Source organism: Homarus americanus, unplaced genomic scaffold (assembly GCF_018991925.1).
Source record: "Homarus americanus isolate GMGI-L3 unplaced genomic scaffold, GMGI_Hamer_2.0 scaffold51859, whole genome shotgun sequence".
Lineage (NCBI taxonomy): Eukaryota > Metazoa > Arthropoda > Malacostraca > Decapoda > Nephropidae > Homarus > Homarus americanus.
Genome location: NW_024711292.1, coordinates 3652561 through 3665331, shown reverse-complemented (window position 1 = coordinate 3665331; position 12771 = coordinate 3652561). Strand labels below are relative to the sequence as shown.

The following is a 12771-nucleotide window of genomic DNA, read 5'->3' as shown; positions in this document are numbered from 1 at the left end:
CGTATGATGTAGTGTGTGTCACTGGCCATATGGTTTTAATGCCTTCGTCTGGTCAATATACAACGACTCATATACAGACTTAATGTTATTAATGTACAAAGTCACCGAGTCCAAGAAGGTGTTCCTTTGTTGACTTTCAGGCTGTGATGACCCAGGGCAACGTGTCAACAATGAGATGGCCACCATTGTGTGTACACCAGAGAGCTGAGATGTGTCTTCATACACTCAGGCGTAGTGCTTCTGGTCCTCTTAACCCATTGAGTATGATGACTTAAAACTTTGAGTACAATATCATCATAATCGAGAAATAAGGCATCGTATTCAGATATTATAGTCACTGTAATCAAGGGATAGTCATTGCACTCAAAATACCTACCATACTCAAGGGATCATGATATGTAATCCAAATTAATTAATTGTACTCCCTCCCCCTAGTAACCGGAGCCATAACCAGTGAAGGCCAATAGTTCCAAAACAACCTGGCAACGTTAAGACACGGGAGAGGAGAGGGGTGGGGGGAGGAGATCAGGTGAGAGAGAGGAGAAGGGGTTTGTCCGATCGTCATGCAGTGCTTCACTTGCCATGGCTCCGACTACCAAGTGGGGTTAGCAATTCCTACTTCTAACTATACTCATGAACTTAGTCCATCGTACTCGAAGGGATTTAATCTCTTTATTAAATACTGAACAACTGAGCAGAACCCCCTTTTTTTAATTCAGATGTATGGGTTCCTTTATGCCAAACAAAGCCACAACAACTTAATGGGTGTGAACCCTAGGTAAGTCCCAGAACCCAGATCACCACCACTCACATTCTTCCTCGGCTAGACTGGAATTTCCCCTTCAGCCTACACAGGTACACAGACGATGGGGGTTACTGTACCAAGTCTAACACCACTGGATTAGACGAAAGATAATTAACACGTAACTCCTTAAGCGTAATGTATATAAGAGAGACAAGGTGTTAGATGAGTGAGGGACGTTCTATTGTGACGCTACACGGAAAAAAAACCTAAACGATTTATATACCAACAGCCAGCAAACAAGTGGAGCATCACCAGGAAAATGTCAGAATGGGAGAAGTGGAAGAAAATCTGTTTTTGACATTTAATTTCTTTTTTTTCCTCACTTGAAGCTAAAAGGTTTGTTGTGCCCAGGTTTTGAAGTGTGTGTGTGTGTGTGTGTGTGTGTGTGTAATAATAATAATAATAATAATAATTAACGGTTTATTGAAAAAGTTCTGCAGCCCGAAGGCTGAAAATATACATTGGGCATAAATGACTTATTACATACATTGGTGGTTTAACAAAAGCCTTCATTAGAGAAAGGTAAAGGAACATACAGTGAACATACAGATTAATGTAGGTGTTGAACAGCAAAAACGTAGTGTAGTAACTCCCTCCCAGATGGTGTTAGGAGGGACCTCACGTGGTGTAGTAGTTCCCTCACAGATGGTGTTATGAGGGGCCTCACGTGGTGTAGTAATTCCCTCACAGATGGTGTTATGAGGGGCCTCACGTGGTGTAGTAATTCCCTCACAGATGGTGTTATGAGGGGCCTCACGTGGTGTGTAATTCCCTAGTAATTCCCTCACAGATGGTGTTATGAGGGGCCTCACGTGGTGTAGTAATTCCCTCACAGATGGTGTTATGAGGGGCCTCACGTGGTGTAGTAATTCCCTCACAGATGGTGTTATGAGGGGCCTCACGTGGTGTAGTAACTCCCTTCACATATGGTGTTATGAGGGGCCTCACGTGGTGTAGTAATTCCCTCACAGATGGTGTTATATGAGTGAGGTGTGGTTCCAGGCCTTCCTATCGTAGACGGATTAACACATCGCTGGTAGTTGGGTCTCACGGGCCGTTATCACTGGGTACCTGGGACCTCACTGTGTGAAAGGTCAACTTGGGTACCACTGTTACTGTTGAGTTGTTCTAACTGACTTAAGCACTGTTCACCACTGTTCACCTCTGTTTAACACTGGTTCCATTTCTTTCCTAAATGAAATTGTAACTTCTGGCGTGAACTTGTTGATATTCCGGTGGGGAGGAGGGTTCAGGGGAGGGAGTTGGTATGGGCCAACATAACAGTTGACCTGGCTGCTCCGAGAGGAGCGCCAGGTACGTCTTGACCCTTCGGTGGTCAAGGATGTAAAAAGTGGCGTCTATTAACGGAGGTTTCAGTCAGCTAGAATTTTTTTCCCTCAGGACTTCAAGCAAGGAGACAAGTCCGTGTTTCATCTCACTGGCGGTGACTTTAAGATGAGGCTGAATGTTGCCTCCATAAAAATGTCAGAGGAGTAACAAAATTTTCTTCTGTTTGTTAGCATTAAATCAGTGCAATACATATATTCAGGAGCCAGTGCATGCCCAGCACTTGCCAAAAGTGTATAACAGAGAAGGTGACCGGCCGCCCAAGCAGCTCACGTGCCGATCAGTGGTGACTGGTGAAGGATAAAAAAAAAAAATTAAACGTAAGAGTAACATAACTGAGCTCTGGGCAAATACGCATTTTAAAGTCTGGTCAAGGACCTTAAAATGCCGCGTCATCTGTACACACGTCCAAGTTGTGGATCAGAACCACCGTCTCGTGTATCTACCTGTACACTCCTGTACGAGATGAAGTAGTGGACGGGTGGAGCATTTATTTTTGTTTTTTATCTGAGGAATGTTACCTACGCGGGAGTGGAACAAGTTACAGAACTTCATCATTAACTCGAACACGCTGGGTAGCTTCAAATATAGGTTGGACGGATATATGATTGATTTTGGTTTTGCCGCTTACAGCGGCTAGTTTAATGTGCACCCCGCATTCATCCTGTGAGCGGTAGCGCAAAAGGATTACAGAGTATGTTATACAAAGGGTCATAATAATTAAACCCCGTGGTCAGGATATTATGGCACCGAATGTTACACAGTATTTCAATTACATTATTTGTTTAGTTCTATACATAAAGGGTAACTTATTCACAACTGCGTGAGTACAAGAGTGTGAGGCATTATGCCTGGCCGCACACTCTGTTATTCACATTTGCGTGAGAAGTACTCAAACACAAAGTGTGTTTGGTTCTATACATAGGAACTGATATAGTTACTCAGTGCAAAAAAGTGGATACAATCTTAATATGTCGGCTATCTTGCCATTAGAGATGAAGTGTTGCGCCATTTCACAAACAGTGTGCTTGGACCTGTCCCTAAAAGGTTCTATCTTCACACAGTCGAGGACGTAGTGTTCAAGTGTGTGGCCATATGTTTGGCCACACACTTTACATTTAGTCTTGTTTACATCTGCTTGAGGAGCATACTGCCAGAGGTACTTATATCCTAACCTTAATCTAGCGGTTACAACATCTTGTAATCTTGTTACTTGCTCCATATACATGTTTCACTTGATACATCTTATCATGGTAAACTATGGATCGACTAGTGCCTGTTTGCACTTGTCTACGCGTCAAATTCATCAGTAAGTTCTTTCCTAATTACAGTTTTAAGAGTTCCTTTTGACAGACCCAAATTGTATTCAACAGTGTCTTTGTTAGACGCGAGTTTGGCGAGGGCATCAACTCTGTCATGTTCTTTGAGGCCTATTTGAGAGGGGACCCACAACAGTTTGATCATAACGGTCAACAAGGTACGCATATTTGTGTCTGGCTTCAGAGACAAGCGCGTGACAACTTGAGTTGAGGGTGTCAAGAGCAAGTTGTGAGGATAGAGTCAGTGATGATGCGACTGTCAGTGACAGTGGTTTCAATGAATTTAATAGCTGTGAGTATGGCAACTAATTCAGTTTGTAGAGTGGATGCCCAGTTGTTAATTCTAACTCCATTCTCAATTATATTACCGTCATGTTGAGTCACAACAATAGCACTTCCAGCCCTCCCACAGGCGGTGTTAAGAGATCCTTCAGTGTAGATGGTCTGTGTGATGTTATCATCAGTCTATAGAGTGTGTATGTGTTCAAGAGCTCTCACTTTGGCAGTGTGTTGGAGATAAATACTTTGTAGGGAAAAAGAAAGGAGTATATAGAAAAGTTAAGAAAGGCGAAAATCACTTACTTGGTTACTATCAGAACCTAACAAGACAGGTAAAAACAGAAATTAGGAAAGCAAAGAGAAATTATGAAATCAAGGTAGCAAACGAATCGAAAAATAACCCCAAAGCTTTTTATCAACTGTATAAATCAAAGGTTAGAGATACAATAGGTCCCCTTAAAACTACGACAGGAGAAATGAATGATGATGAATTAGAAATGTGTCGTACGTTAAATAGTCATTTTCGCTCCGTATTCACAAATGAAAACCTAGCACAGTTTCCAGAAGTTCATAAGGTATATAACGACAGTATAGAAAATATGTTGATGAATATCAATATTACTAGGAACGATGTGCAAGTAATTAACAAACTGAAGCCTCATAAATCGCCTGGTCCAGACGAGGTATATGCTAGAATATTAAAAGAATGTAGAGATGAGTTGAGTAATCCATTAGCAGTTTTATTTAATAAGTCATTAGAATCGGGCCTAGTGCCAGAAGCTTGGAAACTTGCAAATGTAGTTCGATTTTCAAAGGGTGATAAATCAATAGCATCAAATTACCGTCCCATTAGTCTCACGTCAATCATAGGCAAGTTGCTAGAGTCAATTATTGCTAAAAATCAGAAGCCACCTTGAAACATTCAACAATTCATTCTTCTCAGCACGGGACCACAGGGACGTTCTTGTCTCACAAATTTGTAGCTTTTTCTCAGAAGTATATGAAGCGGTAGATAATGATAAGTCATATGATATACTTTATTTAGATTTCAGTAAAGCATTCGATAGAGTCCCTCATGAGAGATTGATAAGGAAGGTAGAAGCACATGGAATAGGTGGATCAGTATTAAAATGGATTAGGTCATGGTTAACTGGTAGGAAACAAAGAGTCAGCATCAATGGATTAAAGTCAGACTGGGGTGCGGTCAAAAGCGGAGTTCCCCAGGGATCTGTATTAGGCCCTCTGCTGTTTGTTATATTCATTAATGATCTTGATTTAGGCATAACTAGTAGGATTAGTAAATTTGCGGATGATACCAAAATGGGAGAGTGATAAATTCAGACAGTGACTTTGAACACCTTCAAAGAGATCTGAATACCTTACATAATTGGTCAGTAGACTGGCAAATGAATTTTAATACTGATAAATGCAAGGTACTACGGGTGGGAAGACAGAATACAAACGTTGAAGGTATAAGCTTCATTAACACGGAAATAGAAAACTCAGTTTTATGAAAAAGATCTGGAAGTGTATTTGTTAACGACTTGGGAAACCTAGAAAACAATGTATTAGCGTTCGCAACGAGCAAACAAGTTCTTGGGTTCATATCTAGGTCTGTGAGTAACAGAACTGCTGACGTTATCTTGAAACTTTACCTAGCATTAGTGAGGCCACACATGGATTATGCGGTTCAGTTCTGGTGTCTCTTATAGAATGGACATAGATTCTTTGGAGAGAGTAAAGAAGAATGACAAAAATGATCCATAATATTAGAAACCTTCCATATGAAGAAAGACTGAAAGCTTAGGCTTACATTCATTAGAGAGCGTAGAGTTAGGGGAGATATGATAAAGAGGTGTACAAGTGGGTAAATTGGGATTAACAAAGGGTAAAATGGAAGATGTTCTGAAGCTCGTAATAACGAAATAACTAGAACAAATGGCTTTAAATTAGATAAATTCCGATTCAGAAAGGATATGAGCAAGCACTGGTTTGGTGGTAATAGAGTTGTGGATATGTGGAATAGGCTACCGAGTGCTATAGTAGGATCGGGGACGCTAGGGAGCTTCAAGACGAAGTTGGATAGGCACATGGAAGTGCTGGGATGGGTGTGAAAGGGATCTGCCCTGTATGGGCCAGTCGGCCTCCTGCAGTATCCCACTTTCTTATGTTCTTATGTTCTTATGATATTTGGTAACATGTTCCATTCATCCACTACTCTGTTTCCAAACCAGTGTTTACCGGTTTCACGCCTAAATCTAAATTTGTCTAATTTAAAACCATTGTTACGAGTTCGCTCCTGGTTGGATAGTTTGAGTACTCCAGGGTGTTACTGCTATAGCGTCCGGTTTACAAAGTTAGGTTAAGTTAGCAATGTTGTCGGCGAGATTTTAGTTTCTTTATTATCTTGAGGACAAGTTCCTTAAGTGAGGACACACACACATGTATATTTTCAGCCCTCGGGCTGCCATGTTATCTTAATAAACCGTTAATTATTATTATTATTATTTATTAGTACATACACACACACGAACAACACATACATACAAGCAAACACACAAACAAATAATAAACAACTCCTGATTTATGTATTGCACAGCCCTGTAAATGCATTCAACGCATATTATGTCATTATGTCTAATCAAATTAAATCTGTATATTTTCAGCCACCAGCTGCAACTTTATTAATAAACCGTTTATTATTATTATTATTATTATTATTATTATTATTATTACACACACACACATAAACAGCACATAAACACAAGCAAATAACACACACACACACACACACACACACACACACACACACACACACACACACACACACATACACACACATACAAACACACACACACACACAAACAACACATACACACACACATACACACACACACACACACACACACACACACACACACACACACACACACACACACCACATACACACACATACAAAACACACACACACAAACAACACATACACACACACACACATACACACACACACACACACACACACACACACACACACACACACAAACAGCATACACAAAGCAAATAACACACACACCACATACAACACACACACACACACACATACAACACACACACACACACACACACACACACACACACAACACACAAACAAATAACACACACACATAAAAACAGCACATACATACAAGCAAAGACACAAACAAACAACACACACACACACACACAAACACAATCTTCATATAAATGTTTGTTTACGATTTAATTAAGGTACTTGCATGTTAACTACACGACAGCTGCGTCATGGAGTCCGCGGAAACTCAACTTCCCCCGAGTCATAAAATATGTTTTTGCGTTGTATAAAATCACTATATGCACCGTAGAAAATAGTAAACTTCAACATAATTCCTATACTGTTATATCAATTAGATCAACAATACGTAAATTATTTGCAAGATAAAAAAACAAAAACGGTAAGTTTAGAATCACCTCTCTCGTATAGTATTATTGTTGCTTTATCTCATCTGCACAGTGTATTTTAATGCAACTTGATCTAATAAATGCCATATAAATAAAATATACTACAAGCAAGTCTTCCCTCTTCTCTGTCTACCAAGCTAAGAAAACAAACTGGAGGTATCTGACAACTGCAATCTGTTTTCTGAGGGATAGACCAAGTATATCTTTACGTTTTCGTTTAAATCGCAATAATATAATTAGTATTTACATGGTTTTATCTGATGAAGCAAATATTAACCTAGAACGTATTAAAAAAGTCCCATAATAATGGCAACTCAACATATGAACAAATATGACTTGACAACTAACCACGCAGCCGGTGTACCAACCCGCTGGACCCGGGAGTAACCGTACTCAGTTGACGTGTCTTGACGATTCGTAGTACTAATACAGTCAGTTTGCCTGTCGTTGTGGTAGAGTGAGGAGGTTGAACCGACCTTGTGCTTCGTCGCTACTTTACTATTATTTTTTTTCCATATGGAAGACAATAAGAAATTTTCAAGCATTTAAATGTTGTGAAATTCAGAAAGGATGTATTGTAGGGCCAAATGGAATGAGAGTCGTTCTCATTTTCCCTCCAGATCCTAGTTGTGAAACACCTGACAATACCTGGGCAAGTACCTGGTTATTATCTTTGCCCAAGGTGAAAAACAAAAGCAACTACGAGACAACTGTAAAATAAACAATAAAATGAACAGCTGGTGCGTAAAAATTGCGTGAAATGGCGGGCGTGTGATACAACATTGTTTTTTGGGGGGGGGGGGGGGGTACTACTTCTGTTCTGGATGGCACATTCTAATTTTTCCTGCGATTTTACCTATTAATTACACCGCTGTTGCCGCTGCCTATAACGTAGTGTAAGATTGTCAATAGAATTTCCGTCTGTGTTCATCATTTTGCTACATAAACCTGGAATGAGTGACTCGGGCGGGTGTGATAACCTAGTGACACGTACGTGAAGATAGCAACTGGAATCATGTATATAATGTATAAGTTCGCATAATGTTAAAGAAATATTCATAGTACCTCCTTCTTTCCTCACAGCCAAACTGTGGAATGCTCTGCCTTCTTCTGTGTTTCCATGCTCTTACAATGTCTCACTTTAAAAAGCTGTTTTTTTCCGGCATCTTCGTGTAGATTAATACAGTATAACCTTTTTTTCTATATTTTTAATTTCTTTCCGTTCTTTTTTTTTCGCCCCCCAGGCTCCGTTGTGGGTCGTTTGACCTGTGCCCGGGTGGGCTAATTCCCGTAAAAAAAAAAAAAAGTCAGTTTTATATGCCGAGCAATCTGATTAATATTTAAAAAAATATAACTGGTATGAATCGTGTTTATAAAATATGTCTAGGTAGAATCAGTTAATAAGAAATAACCCACGATTCTTTGCCTTTCCATATTCCATAATGTAGGACATGAGGTAGGGGATACGGACAAAAAACCCACCGGACAAAAAACCCACCGGACAAAAACCCCACTGGTAAAAAAAAATTATTTAAAGTTTTCAATAACTTTCTTATAAATCCACTTTGACAATATCTGTTACTAAGACAATGTATGTATGGAACATTATGAAGTGTAGGTTATATGGTAATAAGATAAATTAAAGCTCTATTTAAGTCTCAATATTTACCTCGTGGTAGAAAAAAAAATTCTTACAAATAACAGTCTGAAGAATAGGTTATATGGTAAAAAATATATTTAAGCTCTGTGAGAGTTGGAATCGTGGATTCCAATAGCTGGTGGGCTACTCTCACCCTACTGTATAGATGTGTGGGTACCAAGATATGTGAACACGCCTGACGGCAGGACTCCGTTACCATTCATTGTACCATTTATTCACATGTCTGTATTGCTACATATTATTATACCATGTCTGATATCTATGCCTATGTTCACTTACTATGTCCCGATATACTATGTCTGTACCGCGCTAGTCGAGTAATTAGAGGACCTCATTTATTGTCCTAGTGATGTCTAGCGACTCTCCTTGCCCAGCTAGACAACTTCTCTCAGATCAGCCTCGGCCTACCTACGGCCCGGGGTCCCTTGTGCCCGCTTCTGTATCGGTCGGCTATCACGCCAAGTCTTGTACTACTTATTGAATATATCTACCGCTCGTGCTCTGGAGTTTGAAGAACCTTGTCTAGGGTTGCATTCCACCACACCTACAATAAGGATTGCTATTGAGTGCATCAGAAAGACGCAGCCATTGTGTCCATGCATCTTACACTTGACGCGAGAGGACAATCACTTCAAAAACGAGCAAGACGGGAAACCAGAGACCTTAAAAACGACTCGGAAATCTCTGTTGATTTTAGAGATGGCCGGAATATTGGATGAAATGCTCCGAGGCATTGGTCATAATATACGCTTATGACATGACTATAGTCCAGTATAACCTACACTTCATTTGGTCCATACATCGTCTTAGTAAGAGATATTGTCAAAGTGGATTTGTTAGACATTAATAAAAACTCCAATAGATTTTGTCTTATTTTTTTAACATGGGGTAAATGTTGATGCTTTTAAATTTTTAATTTATTTTTATCATATAAATTGCATTTCATAATGTTCGCTATTATAAATTTTCAAAAGATTTTGTTTTATTTTTTACTATAAAGGGATTTTGTCCGGTAGGGGTGGGGTTTATGCCCGGAGGGGTTTTTGTCTTAGGGGATTTTGTCCGGTGGGGTTTTTGTCATGGACCCAGGGTAGGGCTGGTATGTAGTACGCACGGTGTTGTTGTCTCGGGAGGGAAGCGACCAAATAACAATACTTGCTCGCCAATCGTTCAGGGAAATAAATAACATACCAACGTGATATAAAACACCATGTTATTGATATTGTTTACATGCTTTCGTTTTACAGGTTTAAAATGGGAAATAAATAGAGGTAGCAGAACAAAAAGATAAATTTAAACATCGAGGATTACAAGTAACGTAAACAGTACTATATAATGGGCAGTGCGTCATGTTATTAACAGGGAACACACTGACCTTGCGTCCCCCGTGAGATAACTCCTTTAGCAGCGTCTAGGTCTCTGCAAGCTTCTAAACTGATATGTTCTAATAGTGGAACATTTTTTTTTACTTTTTAGAATTTTCATAACCGATTGCAACGTTACTTTAGAATTTTCATAGTTGATGGCATTGGTATTTTGTTTAGACTCGCAAAATAGTTTTTGCCAATATGTAAAATCGAATATCAATGAAGAAAACAGTAAGTTGAATCATCTTCACAATAAATATAAGTACAAGTATAGTCTATTGATTTTGTTCCTTATGCTAAGGTGAAATAAACTACCCGTATTATCTTGTAAGGACTTATGGTTAGTACATTGTAAACTTGACCTCGTCCCTCACTGACCAGATATCCCTCCTCCTAGAGACAGGCACTTGACATTATTAGGGACCTACCACGCTTTGCCATAAACAGATGAATTGTACCGGGAATCCCCCACACACACACACACTCATCATTCTGTCACTTTATGTAACTTGCTGACAAAACCCATGGCCCTTTAGGCTTTTACGCCCTGAATGCACGAGTCATGAAGGCAAGCATGAACTACGCATGCTTCCCAGGTGGGAGCTGTAAACGCTTTTGCGCTTCACCTTGCACAGGATGTAAGGGGGTGCCCAATAAACTAGCCCCCTCGCGGGAAAATTATAAAAAAACAATCTAAATCGCAAACTTGAAAGTAACGCAGGGGGTCATTTCCAGATTTTGCTGGACCATTATGTGCAAAGAGTAGGGGTCAAAATCCATGCTCCACCGTTGTGCCGCCGGGTGGTACTGTTACAGACGGAACACGTTCCAACACGTTTTATATTTTCAATTTGCATCTGCCCGGTGTGGACCGTGTGGTGGCTGCTAGCAATATGACTGACTTCCTTGCTGCTATTCTGTTTATAAATGATAGGCAATGGGAACGATGAAAATAAATGAATACTTATCAATTTGTTTAATTATGCATAGCAAAAATACCATTGAGATGGTCTCTCCAAATCCACTTACAAGAAAAAGGAATACAGCCCTTCGGAGGGGCAAGCTAGGTCATGGGGGGAGTGCCCCCCAATGACGCCCCTGGATGCCGGTGAATTTCAGTACTTTATTTATTATACTGTACCGGGTTGTGGCGGAAGAGGGAATACACTACTCAATTCCTGTCCTTCGGGGTGTAAGCGGCCGAGAGCAATAGTTCTACTCACGACATAGAAAGTACACGACACTAGTTAATTTATCAGATATCTATCAATAGTAAGTCACGGGCTCGGGTCCAGGCCCAAGACGCAAGTGGGAAGCGTATTATTGTATCAAACGTTTCGGGTTTCCTCCAGGTTCATAACAAAGTGAAATGAAAAATTAAATTAAAAATGAGAAAATATATGTCAGTTCTGGTCTGTGCTGCAAGAGTTTCGTTTTATATGAAAACTGAACCGCGAAAACCATATAAACGTTTTGGGGGGGGGGGTAATTTTTTTCTTCAAATAGTACTCATCAGTGCCATCCAGAAGCAAATCGGCTGAATATTTAAAGATTTTTTAATATGTTGATAGTTTATATTAAGTCCTTAGTGGTCATTAAGACTACTTACTCATCACACGCACCAATCCAAATATTCAGTTATTCGTTGATTTTAAGAAGCGCCACGTTGATAAACACATAATACCGTGACAAATGAATATTTTTATTTTTATTTTAGCAGAAACTAAATTAATATTCGAGAAATGCCCCAATAGTTAAAATAAAAAACACCTAGATTTGACTTCATAGAAATTGTGAGGCTGTAAGGAAGGGCATCAGCCTAGTGAGTGACTGACCATGCTGATAAACTTACCAACGGTAGTACGATACTGGAGGACCGTGGTGGTGGTGCTCACGCCACTCATATTCTGCTTCATCCCTTTGGTCTGGAATATAACGGTAAGTTGACCTACTGTGTAAACTAGAACAGGACTAATAAATTATCCCATCACACATTTTGTTTGACCGCTGATTTGACCATTTGTCGATTTTTTATACTGTGTATTTTTGTAATTTTATCTTTATAGTGAAATTAACTTATACCTGTAGTAATTGTCCTTCTTTTAGTATAATTGGAATCACACATAAAGTAGGCTTGTCTTGAAACCTTCATCACATCAATTCAAAAAGTACGGCTGTGTGCTCGTGTCTTTATGCCGTGCGAAGATTGTATCGTGCTGAAAATTAATTACTCCCTGCATTTGAGCACACTACAGATTCGCGACCAAACACCGGTAAAGTCTATGGAAAATTCACATATTGATCGTGTTCATGCGGGATTCTTCTTGTGTGTATGTTCAATTGTTCATCATCTTCATGCCACATTTCAGCTCTAGCTTCAAAACTGTACTCCATCCCCTTATTTGCCATTTGTCAGTATAAATGGGGCATTACTGGGCATATGCGGGCTTGACCCTGGGAGATTGTTATCTTGCATCAGTGCACCCGTTACTGAATTTAGAAGACGAATTATAATTT

At 39.7% G+C, this 12771-nt stretch overlaps 1 protein-coding gene across 7 annotated transcripts in view; it reads left to right on the top strand.

The window, feature by feature from the left end:
• Nucleotides 1-12771, top strand: part of LOC121873795 (solute carrier family 13 member 5-like) — a 75017-nt gene that overhangs the window by 35701 nt on the left and 26545 nt on the right. Inside the window, exons 1-2 of one of the 7 annotated variants that reach the window (XM_042377811.1) lie at nucleotides 7579-7658; nucleotides 11972-12192. The exons of 3 other annotated variants lie outside the window; for them this stretch is intronic. In XM_042377811.1, the coding sequence (XP_042233745.1) occupies nucleotides 12091-12192 (102 nt within the window). In that variant the 5' untranslated portion in view covers nucleotides 7579-7658; nucleotides 11972-12090. Of the gene's footprint in view, nucleotides 1-7578; nucleotides 7693-11971; nucleotides 12193-12771 lie in introns of those variants that run through there. 3 more of the 7 variants (XM_042377881.1, XM_042377731.1, XM_042377632.1) reach the window with 3 other exon arrangements.